This window comes from Corvus moneduloides, chromosome 6 (assembly GCF_009650955.1).
Source record: "Corvus moneduloides isolate bCorMon1 chromosome 6, bCorMon1.pri, whole genome shotgun sequence".
In the NCBI taxonomy this organism is placed as follows: Eukaryota; Metazoa; Chordata; class Aves; order Passeriformes; family Corvidae; genus Corvus; species Corvus moneduloides.
The window spans coordinates 2,270,112-2,286,206 of record NC_045481.1 but is presented as its reverse complement, the minus strand read 5'-3'; the positions used below and the strand labels follow the sequence as shown (position 1 = coordinate 2,286,206).

Sequence of the window (16,095 nt, the reverse complement as noted above, 5' to 3'; positions counted from 1 at the left end):
GATCCCTGGCAGTGTCCAAGGCCAGGCTGGATGGGGCTTGGAGCAGCCTGGGATAGTGGGAGGTGTCCCTGCCCATGAGCAGGGGGTTGGAATGCGATGGGATTTAAGGTCCCTTCCACCCAAACCAGTCTGGGATTCTGACATCACTGGGGCTGCCTGCTGCCATCAGGCACATCCTGGCAGATTTCCTTTCTTGGGAATGATGAGGGGCAGGACACGTTGCAGACGGACATCCAGGACAAAACACCCAGAAGAAGAGCCTGTTCTGAAGGGAACCTGCAGACATTTGGCTTCCTGGTGCCCTGGAAAGCGAGATGCACCTTACCCAGAGCTGCTGGCCTTTGCTCCCCTTGCCAATGTAGAACCAGCCCTGAGGAAGCACCCAGGAGAAACCCAGGGTTATTGCCATGGGGTTACCCCCTGGGCTGCTGCACCGCTGCTGGGGAAGTCAGCACACAGCAAATATCAAGAGCGATATTGCTCATTAGTGCCAGCTAATCAAGGCAGTGGATCCAGTTACAGTCAGCCTCAGGAAGCAGAGGTCAGCTTCGGGAGGAGGTCAGAAGGACCTGGCTCATCAAGGAAGATCTCCCCCATCTCAGGCAGCCACGGAAAGAGCACTCCTGTTGTTCTTAAGAAACAACAAATTCCTTGCTGGGCTTTAATTACAGAGAAAGGCCATTAATGGAGGTGCATTTCCTGAGCAGGCTGCTTAGCAGCAAATCCCTCTCAGAGCTGATCTCTGCTCCTTGTGCCATTTTCCCTTCACTCCTAAGCCTCAGAGCCCTGGATTCCCCTCACCACGGTGCAGCAGACGTAAGGGAATAGGTATTAAAGACTCAGCTCGTGTCCTGAGCTCCAGGGTCAGCTCCAAGGGTTCCCTTTGTTTCCCCAGCAATGCCCTCTGGGGTGCAGAGCTCGTGTCTCCCTCTAGGTCACCCTCCCAGGGTCCAGCAGTCACCTCTGGCTCAGGTGGCCACTGGGCCAGTGGAGTGGCACACACGAGAAATCCCAAGCAGCCACCTCCAGGGACATCCCAGGGCACAGCAGAGAGGGAGCTGCCTCTACAGGAGGTTTGGGATTAAACAAGGGGCAGTGGAGGAGGCTGAACAAGGAAACTGGATCAGAAGAACCTGGAGCTGCTGGAGCAAGTCCAGAGGAGGCACAGAGATGCTCCAAGGGCTAGAACCAGGCTGAGAGAGCTGGGGGTGTTCAGCTGGAGAAGAGAAGGCTCCAGGGAAACCTCAGAGTCCCTGGCAGGGGCTCCAGGAGAGCTGGAGAGGGACTGGGGACAAGGGATGGAGGGACAGGACACTGGGAATGGCTTCCCAGTGCCAGAGGGCAGGGATGGATGGGAGATTGGGAATTGGGAATTGCTGGCTGGGAGGGTGGGGAGGCCCTGGCACAGGGTGCCCAGAGAAGCTGTGGCTGTCCCTGGGTCCCTGGCAGTGTCCAAGACCAGGTTGGACACTGGGGCTTGGAGCAGCCTGGCATAGTGGAAGGTGTCTCTGTAGGCTGTACAGCTGGAGCTGAGTTCCTGGCTGCCACCTTGCCCTGAGCTATCCCACGAGGAACAATGGGAAGGAATTTATTCCCACCCTGCTTGCATGAACCAGCCCCTAGCAAAGCTGGGGGCCTTCTTGCCAGGGCTCAGATCCCAAAACCAGCCAGACTCCACATGGATTTGGAATTCTCCTGACCTGAATTTCCACCCTGTTGTGTGTGTGCAGGCCTGCAGCAGCTCCTCTCAGGGACACAACCGAATTGTCTCTCCTAAAACATGGAGAGTGAACCTCATCACCAAGTCACCCAACAAATCAGTATTTGTAGTTTTTAGTTCCTCCCCTTACCTTGTTTGCCCCTCTCTGTACCCGTGGGAGAGCAGCAGCTCCCAGCTGAGTTTTTCTCAGCATCCCTGTGACAGATCCTGCAGTTCTGTCTGTGTTTTCAAAGGGACCTGTGTCGGGTGTTGGCAGGGAAAAGCTAAGATCGTTTGCTGTTGAGCGTTAATGAAGCAAACCTGGGATTAATTGGACAAAATCAAAGGGCTGTTGCGAGGTGCTTACATTTCTTCTCCCTAAAAATCGAGGCAAAGACTAGATCCTATATCAAAGCAAGGACAGAGAATCTTTAATCCATCCCCACAGTCAGGAGCAGCCCAGGACATTCCATAACTCCGGTATTTGTTCAGTCCAAGGACCAGGGACAGCCAAGAAAATCACAGGAGTGATCCACAGTGAATGTCCCTGAGGGCAAAACTGGCCTCTCTCAGCTTCAGCCAATCTGGAAGGTTGGACTTGATGATCTTGGAGGTCTTTTCCAACCTTTAATGATTCAGTGACTCATCAGGTTGCAAGGAATCATCCTAGAGCTGCCCTTTTCCAGGGGGATACGCTAAACCAAGCTGGATCCCACTGCAGTGCGTGAGGTGTGCAAGGTCACTGGTGCTTCATTGGAATCTGATAACTTCATCTGGTGTCTCCAGGGTGTTGGAAGGGTGTTATCTCTCAGGCCACTTACTTGGGTTTGTCTCTTCTGCTGGGGACTTTTGCGTGCCTGGTTCGCCCCTCAAAGACGTAGCATAAAAGAGCAGGGGTGCTGGAATTTGGGGGTTCTCCTCATCCAGGCCTCTCCCAAATCCTGCTGAGGAACCACTGCAGGCTGCAGAGCACCAGCTGGCCTGGCCTGGGAGCCAGGGAATGGCAGGTTCAAGTGAGCACAAGGATTCACAGCAGGAGCAAAACGTTTTGCTGTTCATTTCAGCACAGAAGAAGCAGCGTGTGACCCGTCCCCTCAGCATCGCACGCACTCCAGCCAAGCCCTCATCCACACGGCTCCTAGCAGGAGGTCTGGAGGCCAGACTTGTTCTTTCACAGCTCTGACATAGCTATTATATGCCTTTAAATCCATGCCAAGAGAAGAATTGCTGGTTTTACCCTAAATCTCCTGCTTCCAGCAGCGTCCCCAGTGCAGGCCTCGGCGGCCAAGTCCCAGCGGGGCGTTCTTAAAACATTAAAAGTCTCCTTTCAGGGAGGACCCCCAAAACCTAGGGCTGGTCAGGGTGTGGGGTGAGGGGCTCTGGGCAGCCAGCTGGGCCTAGGCAAGGACAGATGGATGACAGACATTGCCAGTGCTGCAGGATTGTCACTGTGACCAGGCTGAATAAAACACTAAATCCAGCATGGCCCACAGCAAGGCTGGGAGCAGGCAGAGCACCGTGCCTGCCCAGGGCCAGGGAATCCCACATGGGAGAGGCAGTGAAAGGGTTTTAGTAAGGTCATGCTTGAAAAGAATATATCCTTGTTTTATTTCCAGGCTGGAGCTTTTGAATCAGTTCTGCCTGCCGAGGGAATACAGGGCCCTTGTGTCTGCCTGAACAAAGCCAGGCCGGGGCCATCTGTGCACCCCAGTGACAGCTCGTCGGGGCTGGGGGCTGCAGCTCTGCCTGGGTATTGCCAGCATCACCTCACAGGAGTTTAGGGCATCCTAAGGCAGCAAAAAAATCCCGCAGACACGGGGCTTGGGTCTGGAAATGGACACAGATTTAGCCACGTGTGGAAGGGGTTGGTCAGGGCAGGCATCCTGGTGACATCCAGGCTCCTGTGGGACAGGCAGGTGTCCACAGCTCTCTCTCCCCTTTGCAGGGACATTCCAGGGGCTGCTCCTGGGGATCTGGCCATGCCCAGCTCTCCCCAAATCCAACCAAACACCCGCAGCTCCTCACTGCAGGGGAGGACGGGTGCGAGGTTTCACCTCGATGAACAGTAACTCTGGTGGGAATAAATAAAAACCACCTGGGCTGAGCTGATAAAGCCTCCAAATTCTGAGGGATTGGCAGTGATTTCTGCTCTTTGCTGTTGCGTTATCAATGTTATCAAAAAAGTAAGTGGCTTTAACAAAATCTTACCAGCTGGCAAGCAGCACTTTGGGTTTGGGGTTTGGCATGGGGCAAACCCCACTGCATGGCCTCCCCCAGCTCTGCCTGGCAGAGGGGGTGGGAATGTTTTTCCCAGCTGAATTCCCCACTGCCTTCGTCCTAGCTTGGTCCACGGTCCCTTCTGGAGCAAGATTTCCCACTGCCAGCTTTGGGAATGTGAGTTTGCTGTGTTACTGCACAGGGATGGGGCAAAGGGTGGGAAACAGAAAGGAGGGGGCTGCAGGAGGACAATTCCCTGTGCACAAAACACAGTCTGGGTCCCCAGGGGTGCCCTCAGCCCTGCAGAGGGGTGAGGGCTGATGCTCTGCACCCATCGTGCATCCCAAACCCACCCCATCCCTCCACTGTGGAAAGGATGGGCTGGGGGTCCTTGGGGAGCTGCACCTGGGTGTCACCACCACGGAGGTGACACACCCCAATGTGTCCCCACCTGGGATGTCCTCCCTCCTCAGGTTCTGCCTGGGGTTTTCCCAAAGGGAAAGAGCTGCATCCTTCCCCCAGGAGGACCCACCAGTTCTAGGATTAACAGGAGTGGGTGTAGTGGCATCCCTGCCTTTTCCAGAGGCACAGGGGCTGCTCTGCACAGCCTGGAATTAATTCCCATGGCAATAATGTTGCCCCCAGGATAATCCCCTGTACAGATGCCTGCCCCAGAGATCCAGGCCCTGGGGAGGATCATCTGCTTTGCACATCCCAGCTGCTCTCCAGGCTGGGCAGGGACAGCAGGAGCATCCAGCCCAAGGCACACTTCCCTCATGGAGCTGCTCTCCAGGCTGCTCCACCTGAGGATCTACATTTCATCTTCTTCCTGCACACCCCAGATTCCCCAGCATAACTGCAGTGAAGGAGGAGGAGAACCAAGGCCGCTGTTGAATGCAGCAGGGGAGTGGGATCCATTCCTGAAGATTCCTTTTTCTCCTGGAGTTTGCACCCGGGAGCTGTGCTCACAAACCTGGCTCTGTCTGTGTGTCCTGATGACAAATTCCTGCTGCTCCTCTGTTGCTTGATTTGCAGCTTTCTGGCAGGCTGGGAGAACATCCTTCTTGTGGGAAGCCAGGAAAACTGAGCTGGAGCTATGTCCAATGCTCAGCAGCAGGATGATTGGAAGAGGGATAATTCAGACCCATGGCCTGTTCCTGTCACCTGTTTTGGCTCAGAGTTACAGATATCTGCAGCGGAGATCGTAAAATCACAAAATCATGGAATGGTTTGGGTTGGAAGGGATGTTCAGGACCATCTCATTCCATCCCACTTCCACTAAACCAGGTTGCTCCAAGCCCCATCCAACCTGGCCTTGGACCAGAGAGCCGGAGAGGGACTTTGGACAAGGGCCTGGAGTGACAGGACAAGGGACAATGGCTTCCCACTGCCAGAGGGCAGGGATGGATGGGATATTGGAACGAATTCTTCCCTGTGAGGGTGGGGAGGCCCTGGCACGGGGTGCCCGGAGAAGCTGTGGCTGCTCCTGGATCCCTGGAAGTGTCCAAGGCCTGGCCCCTGCAGGATCCCAGGACACAAGGAGCAGCCCCTCCAGGATCCCAGGACATGGCACTGTCTGACCCCTCGAGTCTCAAGGGCCAGGTCAGCCCAGGCTGCAGCTCCTGGTTTCTTTCCAGAGGCAGCCTTGAATCCAAAAGTCAAGCTCTCGTGACTGGAGCCAAAAGCCAATTAGCAGCAGTTTAGCTTCATCAACTTCCTGACTGAATGCAAGTTTTAATTAAACATCCCATTTTAATTAGTCAGGCATCACGTACAGGGAGCTGGCCTCAAGATTCAAAGGCTGCAGGTCCTGTGCTTTAATTAAAGGAGACTCGCATGAGTTCAACTCCAGCATCTGTGACAGCTCCTCATCCTTTGGAGGGCAGGAGCAGAACAGCTGGGAACAGCTCCTTTCCCTGCCAGGGTATTCCTCTCCTCTTTTACTTCCACATGGATGCTCCAGTGGAAGAACTGGCTGGGAGATGATTTGGTTGGAAAGAGTGAAGAAACAGGGGCTGGTTGCAATGCTTGGGGTGTCAGAGCAGGTACTGGGCTCTTGGTGTGATGCTAAGAGCTCTTTTGGGGTGAGGTTTGGTGTTGGTTGACGGCAGCTGAACACGAGCCCAGGTGTGCCCAGGTGGGCAAGAAGGCCAAAGGCACCCGGCTTGTACCAGCCATGGTGTGGCCACAGGGCCAGGGCAGAGATTGTCCCCTGTGCTGGCACTGCTGAGGCCTCACCTGAATCCTTGGGTCAGTCCTGGGCCCCTCATAACAAGAAGGATTGAGGGGCTGGAGCATGTCCAGGGAAGGGAACAGAGCTGGGAAGGGGCTGGAGAATTCCTGAGGGAGCTGGGAAAGGGGCTCAGGCTGGAGCAAAGGAGGCTCAGGGGGGACCTTGTGGCTCTGCACAAGTCCCTGACAGGAGGGGGCAGCCGGGGGGGGTCGGGCTCTGCTCGCAGGGAACAGGGACAGGAGGAGAGGGAACGGCCTCAGGCTGGGCCAGGGGAGGTTTAGATTGGATATTGGGGAAAAATCTCTTCATGGAAAGGGCTGTCCAGCCCTGGCACAGCTGCCCAGGGCAGTGGTGGAGTCCCCATCCCTGGAGGGATTTCAAAGCCCTGTGGATGTGGCACCTGGGGACATGGGGCAGTGGTGGCCTTGGCAGTGCTGGGGGACAGTTGGGCTCCGTGATCTCAGAGGGCTTTTCCAACCTCAGCAATTATGTGATTTTATGATCCTGCCCAGTGCCAGAGCCTGCAAAGGAGCTGGGGTTTGAAATGGGAGCAGCTTCCTCACCCCTGCTGGTGTCCAACCCCAGTGAAGTTCAGGCTTTTCCCGGTGTGCCAGGTGCAGCTGTCACACCCATCCAGCACCCAGTGCCTCCGAAAATAACAAGCCCAGCTCCCTCCTCACCTCCAAGTCAGTGTGGATGAGCTCCATCACTGGCAGCTGGGTTGTACAGGAGGAAAAGCAGAGCAGTTCCAGCGACGCAGAGTTAAAATGATGCTGCTCTCTGTTCCTTGGAGCCTGCTCAGCCCTGCTGAGCCCTCAGCCCATCTGCACCGGCTGCTCTCATCCCTGTGCTGGGACAAGGGAGAATCAGAGAGTGACAGAAATCCCTTTGTCAGCCGTGCCTGGGAAGGAGGAGGGTTATGGAGCTATTAGTGAACACAAAGAGAGGACAGATTCTCTCCTAAGTGCTCTGGGGACAGAGATTTAAATGCTTAGCTGCCATTAATGCTAATGTGAATCAGAGGTCTCTTCTTACTGCCCTGGAACAAGAGCATTGAAAAAAGGAGGGCAGCTTTCCGCAAAGGACAAATTCCCTTGATTTTAAGGCGCTGGTAAATGGGATTTTTCTTCATTTCACACTCATTAATTCCCCTGCCTGCTCTAGTTGAGGGTTGGGCTCAGCTCCACTCCAGCACATGGGAGCTGCCAGGCCCACTAGATGATCCCCTGGATGGTGTCCCCAGAGCAAGGTTTCTGACCCCAAAAAAGCCACCATGATTTTGTCGTCACGTGGAGATGCCAAGTGCAACGTTCCAGTTTTTTGCAGAGAGGGGAAGTCCTTCCAGCGTGTGTCAGAAATACTGACAGATCTTGTTTCCTCTGAAGGACTCCAGTGCCTAAAGGGGCTCCAGGAGAGCTGGAGAGGGACTGGGGACAAGGCCTGGAGGGACAGGACACAGGGAGTGGCTTCCCAGTGCCAGAGGGCAGGGATGGATGGGATATTGGGAAGGAATTCCTGGCTGTGAGGGTGGGGAGGCCCTGGCACAGGGTGCCCAGAGAAGCTGTGGCTTCCCCTGGATCCCTGGAGTGTCCAAGGCCAGGCTGGACATTGGGGCTTGGAGCAACCTGGGATGGTGGAAGGTGTCCCTGCCCATGGCAGGGGGTTGGAACGAGGTTGTTTTTGAGGTCCCTTCCAACCCAAACCATTCTGGGGTTCTGTGATTCCTCCTGAGTCTCCCACTTAGATCACACACTTGTGGGAATCCTGTGACTCTTCCATCAGTGTCTGGTGATTAAATCCATCTCGGAGCTGCTAGACTGCCTGGCTTTGCTCCAGGGGTCACGGGAGGCACCTGTAGGAATTACAGACCCAATCCATCATTAATTCCCCCCAGAGCCTCTGGTTATGAACGTGGTAACAGCCACCAGCAGGACTCTGCTTTTCGTGGCACCTGGTTGTGGATCACATTGTCAGTGCCCTGGATGAATCCACCATGGAATTCCTGCGGATCCCGTCGGGTGCGTGGCATTAATTAACCTTGTTAATGATGTTTCACAGCCCCCAGCAGGGTGGCTCTGGCCAGGAGCAGCAGGGGTGCAGCAGGAGGGCTGGGCAGGTGTTTGTTTCAAAGGGAGTGAGTCCAGGAATGTGTTTCCACTCCGGGAGAGCCTCAGCATGAGGGGGACCCATCCTGGAGATGGGGACGAAGCCAAACCTTGGAGCTCCTGTGTCCAGTGAGCAACCTGTGCCCACCTATATGTAGGAAGTGGCCTTAAAATTATGGAAAAATTACATTTTTCAGGCAGATGATGCCCCTCCCTCACTGGCACTGCAGGCATCAAGAACAGCCAGAGCAGAGGGAAGGGCTGAGCTGAGAGGGGGGTATAGTGAGACCACAGGCAGGGATGCTCTGACGTGATGAGCCGTCTTTTTTTGGGAGGCTCCAAGCTTTCTGCACCGTGGGAGCAGTTGTGCTGCGAGTCTGTGGGGAAAGAACTTCCACGGACAACACACACAGGCACCACAGAGCTCTTACTCAATTTAAGCCCACTTTTAAGAAGCATCCTGTAGTGGTTTGGTCCAAAATACTCATTACTGTTTATCTGCTGTGAGATAAGAATTAGGAGAAATGCAAAGCAGGCACCAAACTTGAAAGAATATAAAGAAGTTTATTAACAGACCTACAAGAGGAAAAAAATTATACCACCTTCAGAACTCTCCTCCTCCCCCCACCTTCCTCCCTTCTCCCACTGACAATGTTCAAAGACAACCCTTAAGATGTTCAGTCTGTTTACCACTTCCATAATAACCTTGTTCAGTCCATTTAGAAAGAGAAGTCTCTTCTTGCTCATGCTATGAAAACATTATCACAACGAGACAGCCGCCCACTTCCAAATATTGTTCAGTCCATTTAGGAAGAGGAGTCTCTCTGCCTGCGTGTGAGTCCTTTCCCCCGACTTGCAGCTTTTCCCGCAACTGCTTTCGAGGGTCCACTCTTGAAGTTTTTTGGGGTACAATTTTAAGGTTGAGCCGTTCAGAAACAAAAACAGAGGCCCTTCTCCTTCCCTGGGAGCAAAGGGTCTTCATCATCTTCATCTTTAGGACTATCTCTGGGAGCATCTCTAGGAACTGAGGTTTTCTCCTTTCCCATTTGGAGCAAAAGTCCTCATCTGGTTCATCTCTACGGACTGAGGTTTTCTCCTTTCCCGTTTGGAGCAAAAGTCCTCATCTGGTTCATCTCTCCCTGTCCAAACTTCTCATGAAATTACAGCTGCATCAGCATCTGCCTATCTCAGCGCAGGTGCTTTTGCTTACGAGTTGAACACTCCACCCCCCATATCTTCATGAAATTACAACAGGATACTCTGATATATCATAGCTTCACAACAGAATTTCAGCTTTAAGCATCTCCTCTCTCTCTTCCCTCAGGGTTTTCAGCTCTTCACAGCAGTAAAAGGGTTAATCTCACCTCGGCCTTGCAGCTTTGCAGCTGGAATGTTGAATTTTTCTTATCGAAGTGGAGAGGGGGGAGAGCCGAGCCGCTCCGGCTGCCCACGGCAAGGCAGTGGGGGGGGGTTCCATGGCTGGAACAGGTCCATCGGCTTTGGGATGGCCGTGGCCCGGCCCGGCCTGGCCCGAGCAGGGCCTGGCCGGGCCCGCTGGCCCCCACACGGGGCCTGCAGCCACCTGTCCCAGCGCCGGAAACGAGAGAGAGCTTGGAGGGGGAGTTTGCCTATTCTTAAATGTGGATCACAGAGGTGGTCACAACTTTAAGTGGCTTAGAGAATTGTCCATATTCAAACTGGCCAGCTGATAGGTTCTATCAGTTCCCAGAGGAAGCTGTAAGCACCCCTTAGCAAGGACGTCCCTTCCGGGACTATGCTTGCTAACCTATGACAATCCCCATTAGGAAAGCCTCAAATAATTACGTTGATCTAAAGATCCCCTTTATGAAATTCATGTTAATGGGGAGGGCAGGGGGGGGAACCTTCTAAAGACTTCAAAGGAAAAAAAAACCAACCCAACATGCTGCAATTTTAATGAGGAGCTTGTAAACATAACCAACCCCTGCTGATTTTTTCCATTAATTGCCTGTGTTATCAGGGACCGGGGCCCTGGAGCAGAACAGCTCTCAGCAAAACACCTTGCTGGGCTTGGGGCATCTTCCCAAACCCAGCGGGGCTGGAGCCGTGTGGGGGCTGAGGAGGGTGATGGAGGCTTTGGAAGAAGCAGGGTTGCGTTGTCCCTGCAGGGCTCTGACCTTGGCTGGGGGAGGGAGGAGGGATGGGGGGACCTGCTGAGCTGACTTAGCAATCCCATTTTTATTAGAGATGCATTCGCTGATTAGCTCCACATCCTAACGACTCGGGCGCCATAAATTACAGAGGAAATGCAGGAACCACTTGGGTGAGATTAACATCTCCTGGGGAAGCAGCAGCAGCAGCCAGGTCATTTTCTGGGCCCTTATTTTCTAGGCCATTAAAGGGTTGCCGCTGGCTCTCCTCGGCAGCAGTGCTGGGTTTTGTTCTTGATTTCAGCCCAGCAGCACCTCAGCGGACCCCTCTGCCTTCTCACTTCCCATCTCCCACACTGGCACAGCACCACTGGGAATGGGAGCCAGCCCAGTGCCCACATCCTGATCCCAGGAGGGGTGGGCACGGTGGGTTTTTGGAGATTTGGGGACATCAGCCACCTTCCCAGCTCCCTTCTGTGTCTGCCACAAAGAAAGATCCCCCCTCAAAAGCCACGGGGTGTTTGCAGCCGATTTGCAGCCCACAAAAGAGGCAAAACCTCTCCCAGAGGAAAATCATTGAGAGTGATTTGCCCAGCTCTTGAGATAATCACTCCTGCTGGAATCACGGCACAAGGGGAAGGTCGGGAAGATTTCTGAGTGAGTGTCCGGGAAGTGCCGTGAAAATGAAAAAGCTTTTGATGAGCATAATGATTGTTATTACCTCGTTCTGCTGCGGCCGGGTGTTCCCACCCCAAAGGGAGAAGGAGCAGTCAGTATTTTGCAGGAAGAACCTTCTCTCCCTTCGCTTTCAGGAGGGTGTGGGTGATTTTCAGTGTGACTCGGGTGGCCTGGCCCGTGTTCCCAGCAGCCGTGGGTCACATCCTACAGGAGTTTTGGTGATGCCCTGGAGGACACAGATCCAGGGCAGGGAGTGACTGGCTCACTGTGAGACCCAGGGTGGGTGTGGCTGATCGCCCAGGGAAGCCCGTGGAGGAGGTGGACATGGAATATCTCCTTCCCGAAGCCAGGACATCCATGATGATGGTTAACCCTCCTTCTCCTCTCCTCGCACTCAGAGACACACGGACACCTCGGCGGGATGCAGCCCACCCCCAGCCCAAATCCCACACAATCCAGGGGGGTGGATGAGTCCTGGGCATGGAGATGACCTTGCTCTTTGTTTGTCCTGCAGAGCCAGCTCTCCCAGGCCCTGAATGGTTTGTCAGACAGAGCCAAGGAGGCAAAGGAGTTCCTGGTCCAGCTCCGCAACATGGTGCAGCAAATCCAGGTACTGTGTCTCCAGGCTGAGAAACTGCCCCTTCCCACCAGGATGAGCCATCCTCCATCCCTTTTCCCAAGTTTGGATTGGTGGGTGCTCTTCCAAAAGAATCCACACCTCACTTTTAATATTACCCCCCCTGAACCCTCCCCAAAACTGCTGCTCCCGGCGTCGTGGAGGGAGCAGCAGAGTCCTGAGCCCTTCCCATCTCTACCATGGGTAGATCCAAACCTGTTCCTCGCCTGCCACCACCACGTTTTCCACGATCCAAGGCCGTAAGGATCCCACATCCAGTGCTATGGATTAATTAGTGGGTGGCAGTGGTGCAGCTGCACATGCAAGAATGACCTGTGTGGCACCATTAAAAAGGAAAATCCAGTTTTCCAGCTGGACTGGGGACGTCCCCTGGGCTGTGACTCCCTCTCTGCCCCACAGGAGAACAGTGTGGAGTTCGAGGCCTGCCTGGTGGCCCAGTGTGACGCCCTCATCGACGCCCTCAACAGAAGGAAAGCCCAGCTGCTGTCCCGGGTCAACAAGGAGCACGAGCACAAGCTGAAGGTGGGCCTGGGTGGTCAGAGAGCTTCCTGCAGGGTTGGCACTGGGTGGGAATGAGGACTGGGATGCAGTTTGTTGGGGAGGTCACTGGGAAGCCACTCCTTTTCCACATGAATTCCATCTTGCTGCAGGTGCCCAACCCGCTCCCAATGTGTCCCTGAGCAAAGTGTTCCTTCCTCCAGGTGATTCCCACTGAAGTATTCCATTATTGGGTTCATTCCTAGTCCTTAGGTCAGCAGAGCCGTGTGTACAGCATGGAAGACGACTTTGTTCACGTCCCATGTTGCTCCCAAGCTTCTGGAATGATCCCGCAGGATGCTGAGTGCTCGTAACTTCTGCTGAATTCCTGGGCCACTTGGTGTCACGAGATGTCACCAGGAGCAGGGCTGGCTCCCATTTCTGTGCTTTCGTGGCCTCGGGGAGGTGGTGGCGCTGAGATTTTTGGTGTTGGGGGAGCAGAGGTGCCACTCAGTGGGAGCTGTGGGAACGGGCTCCTGGTTTGTGTCGTTCCCGCTGTCACCACATCTGTCCAGCTGATTTGGGGCTGAGAAGGGAGGGAAAGGACCAGATCTCACCTGGGAGCAGTCAGAGGTGCAGCCATGGCCAGAATTGCTGGACAAGGTGGTTGCACCCTGGCCATCAGTGATGGGGTCCAGCTGAGGGGTGTCACACCCACATCTGTGATCCCAGGGTCCCTCTCCCGAGGTCATTTCAGTGTTCTGCCTGGAAACTTCTGTGTCTCTTGACCTTGCTTTGGGCCACCCAGGAGGCTCCCAGAGAGATTCCTGGAGCTGCCTAAAACAAGAGAGAAGGCCACCAGTCCTCTCTGAGTGCAGACCATGGGCAGCACGAGGGCATTTCCACGGGGAGAGGGACAATGGCAGCTTTGTGGGGCCGAGCCCACCATCAGTGCTCATTCCCAGCAACAAAGCACAACCCCAAAGAGCCACGGCACAGAGGGGACCCCCAGTGCCTGGTGGGCTCCCCTTCCCTCATCCCCCTCGGGCCATGGTTAATTAAACTCTCACAAAGCCGGGCAGCACAAAGCAATTTCCCTGCTCAGCACAACCCCGGGAGGCTTTTGGCTGGAGGAATGGATCTGCATCCCACTGCTTGTTCCTGCCCCATCCATGGATCTGCATCCCACTGCTTGTTCCTGCCCCATCCATGGATCTGCATCCCACTGCTTGTTCCTGCTCCATCCATGGATCTGCATCCCACTGCTTGTTCCTGCTCCATCCATGGATCTGCATCCCACTGCTTGTTCCTGCTCCATCCATGGATCTGCATCCCATGGATCTGCATCCCACTGCTTGTTCCTGCCCCATCCATGGATCTGCATCCCACTGCTTGTTCCTGCTCCATCCATGGATCTGCATCCCATGGATCTGCATCCCACTGCTTGTTCCTGCTCCATCCATGGATCTGCATCCCATGGATCTGCATCCCACTGCTTGTTCCTGCCCCATCCATGGATCTGCATCCCATGGATCTGCATCCCACTGCTTGTTCCTGCCCCATCCATGGATCTGCATCCCACTGCTTGCTGCTGTCCTGTGGCCTCCATCCCACCCCATCCACCCTCGTTATCAGCTGGGCTTTGTCATCAGCCAGGCCTGGTCCTTCAAACAAGAAACAGCCCCTGGGTTCCTGACTGGACTCTTAAATCAGCCCTGGAGCCTCCCTCCCTGAAGCTCCTGCAGTTCCTCGTGCCATGGGAAGGGCAGGAAGGGCTCTGTGGTGCCCTGGTAGATCATGGAATGGTTTGGCTTGGGAAGGACCTTAAAGCTCATCCAGTGCCACCCCATGCCATGGGCAGAGACACCTCCCACTATCCCAGGTGGCTCCAAGTCCCATCCAGCCCGGCCTTGGACACTTCCAGGGATCCAGGGGCAGCCCCAGCTGCTCTGGGCACCCTGTGTCAGGGCCTGCCCACCCTCACAGGGAAGAATTCCTTCCTCATATCTCATCTAAAGTTCCCACTGCCGTGGGTGAAGCTGCAGTGATTTACACTGAGATGACCCTGGGCCCATTTCCATCTGCAGATAAGCAAGAGGTCACCTCCTGGCCTGTGCTTCATGTGGAATTGGGACCCAGGGTGAATCCTGCAGGACCATGGGGCTTGTCCTGGGTGATACCCACATCAGCACAGGACACTTTTGGCCGCTGACTCGGGCTGAGAACTTCACCCCTTCCCACAGAGGCCCATCCAGAGCCTCCAGGCCTATCCTGTGTGTCCACTTGTCACTGCCCTGTCCTGGAGCATCTCACCCGAGGAGGTGAGTGGCCAGAGTGACCAGTGAGCCTTGGCAGTGGCCAAGGAGCCCTTTCAGATCCAAGCTGGTTGCTCCAGCAGCCGGCAGGGAGCCGCAGGGTCCTGGCTGCTGTCCTGGAGCCGCTTTCTCCGTGGGCTGCTGCTCCTGCCCAGTGGGATATTGGCCATCCTGGCACCGTGGCAGGCAGGAGGAGAGGCACAGCAGGGGACAGAGCTTGCCCCTGGCATGGGGCCACGGGCGCCTCTCAGGACACGGCCCAAGTTCCCATCCCAAGTTCCCATCTCCGTGTGGCGCCTGGATTTGGGGTCGGCTTGGCTTTGGGACTGACCTGCTTTGTCCTGACACACATTCCGTGGAGGCAGGCACAAATCCAGGCCTGACTCTGGGCCAGCACTAATTACTCCAGAGCAGGGAGAGGCTTGTGAGGACACGAACTGGGAAGGGACATCTCCCTGCCTTTCTCCAACCTCCCACTGCAGTCGGATTCAAGGCTGAGAAGAACCTGGGCTTTAAAAAACAACATCTGGAGCAGCAGTGGGGCCAGGGGCCTGCTCCACCTGCAGGACAGACCTTCTTGTCTGTCCTTCTCACTGCTGGTCCCGGTTTTTAGAGGAGCAGTGGGGTCTTTCCCGAGGGATGATGTCCTCCAGCACAGGCAGGTTTGTGCAGGGGACACAGAGGCTTCCCTGTGGTGTTGTCCCAGGAAGAAATCTCTCCTCAGCCCACCACACACAGACTGAGCTCTGGGTGCACCTCCTTAAGCTCTCAGCAGCATTATGGACCATTCCAGTCATTTTCCAGCCTTCAGGCCATGGGATGCCTTGGCTCCATGATTCCTCCAGGCTGCTTTGGCTGTTCAGGAAAACAGCATTTGCCACATTTCCCAGGAGAGCAAATTACGTAGGAAACGCTCACCAGGGGCTCCTGTCCATGGCACTGGATCTCCAGAGGTGAGATGCTGCTCCTTCTTCAAAGGTTGCAGTCAGGATTTTCCAGGGGAACTCAGTGTTCCTGTTGGATCAGGTTCCTGGTGGTAACAGCAGCTCTGCTTTTCCCAGCTCCAGCCTGAGCCTCCTCTCCTGAGTCACCATGGAAACACCCACCTGGAAAGCTCTGCTTGGGGGATTCAGCACAATCAAACCTTGCCAGGATCTGTCCTGATGATTTTTCCATTTGGGATTTTTCCATCTGGGTGTGCAGCTCCGTGGTGAAGCACAGCAGCACCTGGGACACCACCTTCCATCCCCACGGCCCTGCAGGTGACCCAGGGTGAGGAGGCTCCTGTCCTCCACGTGACATTCCCAGCAGGACTCATCCCAGGCACTGGGAAGGTTGAGTGCCTTGAAATGTTATCCACCCCAGTACTAAAAGAGAGGAGGAAGACACTTAAGTAGAGCTGAGCATAGATGTTATTGCCTTCCAGGAGCTGGATTAAAATTAAAATGTAAATTATAGTCAATGTCATCTCGGGAAGAAAAGCTCTTGAAAGAATTGTCCTATTTTAAGGTCGTGGTGAACTGCTGTGAGAGCACAAAACCCCCTTTTTATAGGCTGGAATTAGCAGCCAGGTTCTGATTGTTGCTTTATTTAGCACCTAAAGGG

The 16,095-nt window shown here is 54.8% G+C and overlaps 1 protein-coding gene across 11 annotated transcripts in view; it reads left to right on the top strand.

Annotated features, from left to right (window-relative positions):
* TRIM9 (tripartite motif containing 9) overlaps positions 1–16,095 on the top strand; it is a 61,662-nt gene that overhangs the window by 22,853 nt on the left and 22,714 nt on the right. For all 11 annotated transcript variants that reach the window (XR_004240683.1, XR_004240682.1, XM_032111500.1 and 8 more), the window contains exons 2-3: positions 11,576–11,671; positions 12,098–12,220. Coding sequence is in view for 9 of the 11 variants with exons in the window: in XM_032111500.1 (XP_031967391.1) it covers positions 11,576–11,671; positions 12,098–12,220 (219 nt within the window). In the remaining 2 variants the exon portion in view is untranslated. The remainder of the gene's footprint in view (positions 1–11,575; positions 11,672–12,097; positions 12,221–16,095) is intronic.